The sequence below is a fragment of the Echinops telfairi genome, unplaced genomic scaffold, assembly GCF_000313985.2.
Source record: "Echinops telfairi isolate 266 unplaced genomic scaffold, ASM31398v2 ScPeMD7_27;HRSCAF=92, whole genome shotgun sequence".
NCBI classification, from domain to species: Eukaryota; Metazoa; Chordata; class Mammalia; order Afrosoricida; family Tenrecidae; genus Echinops; species Echinops telfairi.
In genome coordinates, this window is record NW_022103924.1 from 4,494,227 (window position 1) to 4,500,823 (window position 6,597).

At 46.9% G+C, this 6,597-nt stretch overlaps 1 protein-coding gene across 1 annotated transcript in view; it reads right to left on the reverse strand.

Moving 5' to 3' along the window:
* Nucleotides 1–6,597, reverse strand: part of DAPK1 (death associated protein kinase 1) — a 232,822-nt gene that overhangs the window by 64,202 nt on the left and 162,023 nt on the right. Inside the window, exons 11-15 of the mRNA XM_004714598.2 lie at nucleotides 4,259–4,378; nucleotides 3,337–3,435; nucleotides 2,399–2,497; nucleotides 1,618–1,716; nucleotides 233–430 (exon numbers count right to left, since the gene is read on the reverse strand). Of these exons, the coding sequence (XP_004714655.1) occupies nucleotides 233–430; nucleotides 1,618–1,716; nucleotides 2,399–2,497; nucleotides 3,337–3,435; nucleotides 4,259–4,378 (615 nt within the window). The remainder of the gene's footprint in view (nucleotides 1–232; nucleotides 431–1,617; nucleotides 1,717–2,398; nucleotides 2,498–3,336; nucleotides 3,436–4,258; nucleotides 4,379–6,597) is intronic.

Here is a 6,597-nt window from a genome sequence, read left to right on the forward strand (position 1 = left end):
CCAATTCATACCTTTTGTCACATACCACAAATGCACATGAAAGATTACCCTGAATCTAGGGAAGTTCACAGGGAGGCACTTTAGAACCAAGCAGAGAAAGAAGTACAAATTGCTGTGCTCAAGTGTGCTATTTTAGGGCTAATTGAGGAGTCTCATGGTCCCTCCGTCTCCTCCCTTCCCCGGCCCCCAGGTCACTTCTGGTGCATGGCATGTGCGTTCACCCATAAGGCACCTTGTCGCAGGCATCCAGGTCAGCGCCGTATTCAGCTAGACACTCTACGATGTCGTGGTAGCCTCGGGCTGAAGCCGTAAGGAGGGGGGTCTCGCCTTCCCGGTTCTTAATGTTCACGTTGCAGCCAGCTTCACACAGGGCCTTAGCCACAGAGTGATAGCCGTGCCAGGCGGCACAGTGCAGCGGGGTCTCTTCTTCCTGCAGGGAGACTTGAGCTCAGAGGAGGAGGAAGGCAAGACTGGAAACCACAGCAAAGCGAGCGCCAGGCCTCAGCGCCAGGGGCTCCTTAGGTGCTGGAGCCAAGTATGAATCTGAAGCAATGAACATGGGCCCGAGGGGCTGTAACTAGGGGCAGATGTGATGCATCTCTTTCACAAGTTTATTTTGCTCGGCACTCGATATCTGTCTCAGGAACTCAGCTGTCTCAGCACGCATACCCTTGGCAGATGACTCTCAGGAACCTGGTAGGGCTGGTGGGCCAGTGAGTATGAACAACAGAGCCACAAAGTGGGCACATTTACAGCATCACTCTTCTCAAACTGCCTTGTATCTACGAAGAGCAGCAAGGTATGTCTCTGGATAAGAATTCTAACTGTCTGCATATAAAGAAGTCACATGGAGGTATTCTCATTTTGGCTAGGAAGAAATTGAGAAACAGCCATGCTCTAGCCAATCAATGGAGCCCCAGTGGTGCTGGGCTGATTTAAGCATTGTGAGTGGCTGCTGACCACAAGGACGAGGGTTGAAACCCACCAGCCTCTCTATGGGAGAAAATGAGGCTATCCGACCCATGAAGATTTACCGTCTCAGCAAGCCTAGATCGGCGGCGCCATCAAGTCGATGCTGACTCATAGTGACCCCATGGGACAGGAAGAACTGCCCTGTGGGTTCCCGAGACTGGAAAAGCCTCATCCGTCTCCAATGAAGTCTGCGAGAACTGTATTTTCAAGCTCTCTCATTAGACACGTGCCCGTCTCTGAGAGGCTACCATGTGGCCAAGTGCTGGTCGAAAGCAGAGGATCTGGGTCCACAGCGCGTGGGTTTGAGGCCCAGCCCAGCATTTATAAGCTGTGCAGATCTGGGTATGTTAGTTAACTTTTCTGGGCCTCAGATTCCTCATCTAGAAGCAGAAGGATAGTAACGGCAACCCCCACTCCCCTCCCAGGGCTGTCCAGGGATTCAGTGAATGGTGCATGCTAAGTGGTCAGAACTGCTCCTGGCATCAGCCTTTAATCCAAAGGACACCGTGCTTCTCTTTGGGTCCCTGCCCTTCATCACCTGACATGGCTAAACCCCTAATTGATGGAACTGACTACATCATTTGGCTTTCTATCCATCCATGTAGAAAACTTGAGGAAGTGAGGATGCCAGCGACCATGGCCCACCTTGTCCTGGAAATTGGGATTGGAGCCAAAACCGCACAGGAGCTGAACCACGTCAGCATGGCCATAGCGTGCTGCCACGTGAAGGGCCGTCTCTCCAGCCTGCAAAGGAAACAGAGCTGACATCTCAGGGCCGTCCCTTGGAGGAGACTGTGGAGATGGGCTGGGAGCCCACTCACAAACCCGCCAGGTTCCATATCTTTTCCTTTGGTTGCACCAGCCCTACGGAGGGCCGGCACCCCAGGCGTGGGGTTTCATCCACACGCCTTTCTCATGGTGTCTGTAACAACCAAACCCCTCAAGCAGCGTCTGAGTATTCAAAAGCAAGGGCAGCATACTCGTCAGTAGTACGCAGTTTCTCATGGCTTCCATCAGAGCCTGTAAAACTGCCCACTACAGATCAGTGAGTACGCACAAGTAAGCCCATGCTTCCCTGGCTGACTATGCTTCAGGGTCTCTGTTCCCACCCACACGTGTGATCAATCTGATGAGGAATGCTCCCTCCTGGTGATGGCCTTTCTCAGTCTTTCTTACATACTTTCTCACATACCTTCACATAGGTGCAAGGTCCTTTACTGCTTGTCTATCATAGCAATTGTCTGGCAGATTTCAGCTAAGAGCAGACTTTAATACTAGAGCAAGCCCCAGCAAAAAGCAATGTCCAACTTAAATTCTCTGCAAGAAGATTTTGGCCTTGAATGCTTCCTTGGGTCCCCATGCCAACTCCTAAGCACATCTTCTTGCTACTGCCTGTTGTCCCTCTCAAGAAAAGAAAGAACCTCACCTTGTCCTTGACATCCAGAGGGCATTTGTTCTCAATGAGAAACTTCAAGGTATCTACATGACCATGCCGAGAGGCCCAATAGATGGCATTAGATCCCCCCTAGACAAAAACCAGACACAGAGTCACCTTTCACAGGGGTGGATGGGCATGCATGCCTGTGAGGGCCCAGCCTCACGAGGATTCCCTTTCTTAGTGATGGCAAAACCCACACAAGCGCCTTCCATTCAGGAGGGCTAGTTTGGATCATGGTCATGGAAAATGCTAACATTTGGGGAAAAGTTTATGGGAATTCTCAGCAACTTATTTTTTAGAAATCTAAGATTATTTCAACATTATAAATTACTTTAAAAACAGCAACAACAACAAAATCAGCCAATCAATAAAAACTCTCATTTCAACCTCTGGTTAGAGAACTCCCTACATTGTGAAGCTCCACTGAAAGTCTGTGGAGGTGGATAACAGGGCAACTGAATGACTACCAACTGCTGTGCTGATAACAGTGATGTCTGCGTTTCAGAATGAAGCTTTCTGCTGTTGATCTAATGAGCATATAGGCAAATACACTTCAGATGAGATTAGGTAGTGAAAATGTTTCCAAGTGTGACCTATCACCCCTTTTGAGTGAATGTGATCATTAAGAAATACAATCTGACATCTTGTACAAAGAAATGCTGACATCCAGCAATGGGGCCCAAAGGAAGGCACATTGTTAGCTTTCTTCTTTCTAGCAATATGTTATTCTGTACCAGGCCTTTTAATCACTTCATCTTCCTTAAGAGGAAATCGAAATGAATTAGTAGATACTGCTGTCTGCTTTGTTATGGCTGATTGTTTGTTGGTCCATCCCCACCCCCACCCCACGTCATTACCCTTAGAATTAAGAGACATTTGGAAATACTTAGAAGCATAACTTATTTGCAACAAAACAGAATTACTACCTTATCTTGGACATTGATTCTTGAGCCTCTTTTAATGAGCAACTGCAGTATTTGAATATTCCCACAGCCAGCAGCAATAAGTAATGGAGGTGTCCCATGCTAGGAGAAGAAATAATAATAATAATAATTTGACAACGTGGCAGGATGAGGAAAGTCCAGAGCATCGTGGCTGTCCCCACGCACTTTCCATGTCACCAAAGGCTGCATTACAGGAACGGAAACCATCAGAAGGGCACCATGGCCCTTCCTCTTTCAGGTTCATTATCAAAGGGGACATTTCCACTTGCAGGATGCTTTAGGTTACATGGATTTTTGAAGAGGTGTGTTATGGATTGTGCCCCCCCCCCCATATATTACACGCATAACTGGGACATCTATAAATATGACCCAATTTGGAAACAGTGGTTTTCTTTTGTTATACTGAGGGCATACCAGAGTAAGTGGGTCCTAAAGCTCCTCAGGTATGAGTTCTAAAAAGTACCGAATGCACACACAGGGGGAAAACACCACTTGAAGACAGTCACATGGCATGGCATCTACAATCCAGGACACTGTCAGCATGTCCTAGAAACTGAATAAATAAGAAAGGATCTCATCCTAGAACTACAGTTTAATTCAGACTTCCAGCCTCCTGAACTGTGAGAAAATACATTTCTGTTCTTTAAAGGCACCCACGGTGGTATTTAGTTACATAAGCATCAGATAGTTAAGACAGGGTGTAACACAGGTATGTAGAAAGGCCTTGTATGAAGAAAGACCCTGAAAGAAGATTGCCCTCATTTGTAACTAAAATCTCTCACAGCACGAAGTTTCCAATTGGAAGGGACAATAGCGAAGCAGATGGAGTCTGCCCACCTTGGACTTGAAGGTGGTCAGTCACTGTGATTCACCTCCCACCCACCCTGGAAGGGCAAAGTCTGACCTTGTTGGGTTGGTTAACATCGTAGTTGGACAAAGAGCCCAGAAGGTGTTGCAAGCCTGGAACATTGTCATCATTGATGGCATGAATGATGGCTTTCATCACAAAAGAGTCTTCTTCATCCTTGAGAGAGTGTGATAAAGAAAGGAAGAATTAGCTTATGGGTCTTGATCCCTTTATCCACGCAGGAGAAATCAGTGCTCATTTATTAAAGGGACCTTCAGAGGACAGTAAGCCATTTCATTAAAAATCCACCAGGCTACGAAGGGAAGTAAGTGGTTACTTGGTGCCTCTTCCATGTAGGAAACCAGCTCATTTACTATTTACCTATGCCTTCACATCACCTGAGGTGTGACCCAGAGAGCAAACAAGGACGGTGACACACGACCCTTTGTACTTCTCTCAGGAATCGGTCAGCATGTGGCCCCACCCACCACTGTGGAAAATTTCAGGTGTAACTCAGATACACCTGGGACTCTTACAAAATCCACAGAACCAAGGAAATACTATCTTTGGATAAGATATTTGTCAATTGCATTCCCCCAATTTATCGAATTGCCACTTTGGGGACACTTGAGTTTCTTCTTTCTCCAGGTATAGAATGATGATGTAAAATTCTTGAAAGGCTGGTCACAGTTATTTTAAAATGCAGACCCGGGAAGGTAAGAAAAGGGGAAAAAAGGTCCAGACCCCCCCAAAAAAAACCAACCCAAAACAGAAGAAATATAGGCACATAGGCGTATTGTTAAACATAAAGGGAAAATAATCGGAGAGTGTTCGAAAAGAAGTTAGTCAAACCTTACAGCCCCAAAGTATTCTTATAATAAGGTATTTCCAAAATACAGTGCATGAAAACCTAAGAATAATTTTAAAAACAAAAAAACAACCCAATACATTTTCTGGATTTGTATGTACAGAGTTATCACTGTTTCTCATACTCTTATCAGTATACTCATTAGTACGCTTGTTCGCATATTATTTACCCTTGCAGGCACTGACGTTTCAAGCTGGAAGAGTGTATGCACTGAGGTGGACTGCGCTTGTGGGGAGCGGAGGGGAGAGCGCATTTCTCTGAGTCCTGCATTCCATTTTATATAGATCTGAACCCACACAAGCTTCACAGGGGCTTTAGCAAAGTGTGTGTAAAACACACTTGATTCTGGCCTTTCCCCCGTCATCCAAGTTGACGATGCCGACAGCCAGGAGAAGCGGGGCAGGCGGACAGAACATGTCCTTGTGAGGAGCACCTTTACATGTCCTTGTGAGGAGCACCTTTGGAAATGATGACAGTCCGAGGTCTCGCAGGAGACCCTGTGCTAAAAGTGCCTGCTTGCCCCCGGGGCCTCCTCACACCTTGCATTTGTCACTGTAACACACAAGCTTTCTCTGAGCTGATTATTCAGGGTGGATGCCGTTTACAAGATTAAAATCATTCGCATTATTACTGCCTGCAACAATGAAAGCATCCCACATCATCAAATCTATTCTGATGCAGAGTGGCCCGATGGGACAGAGTAGATCTGCTCCCTACAACTCTTGAAGCTGTCAGTCTTTAAGAGAACAGACAGCTTCATCTTCCAATGGGTTGGCTGGTGAGCCTGAACTGCTGACCTTGTGAATAGCACAACACTTACCCCAGTGTGCCATCAGCAACAATGAACCCCATTCACTGCCACCCAATCGATTCAGACTCCAAGGGAACCCTATGGTTGAAAGGCTGAAAACAGAGCCAAGGCTGGTGGGTCTGAACGGCAGCTCAACACTTAGCCAATAGCACCGCCAGACCTACGCAGAAAAAAGAATCTATCGTTCGGATGAATCGTTTATATCTTTTCCCTGCTTGCACTTCCACTGTCAAACAATTTCTATATGAAACCTTCTTCTTCTTCTCTGGCCTCAGCCTCTCTTGGCGCTCGACTTCCACTGAAATCCCTACGGGCACGGCTCACCCACAGCGGGGTCGGCAGGCCCAGGCTACTCGATGGTTCTGGCTTGCTGCCTTTTTTACTCTCCAGGAGCCGATGTGATAATACAAGCTACCAGAATAAGGAAAAGCTGGCATGTGCTGCTGTGTGATCCCCACCCTTGGGGCCTCTGGATTCCACTCAGGAAACACTGATGATCCAGTTACAGGAGTGGGGAGGTCCCCATAGAACCAGTCTTGCTGGCTTGTCTGGCATCCCCTTTGCCTCCAGACTGAACAAAGGCCTGTTGTTTGGCATCCTGGGGAAAGTCTTGTTGAATTCAGATGTGCCCCCATCCTATCTCAAAGGTTAATCTGTGATTAAGTTTCTGCTTGGAAAAGGGAAGAAAAACACTGATTTTTTTTTTTCCTCAAAGAC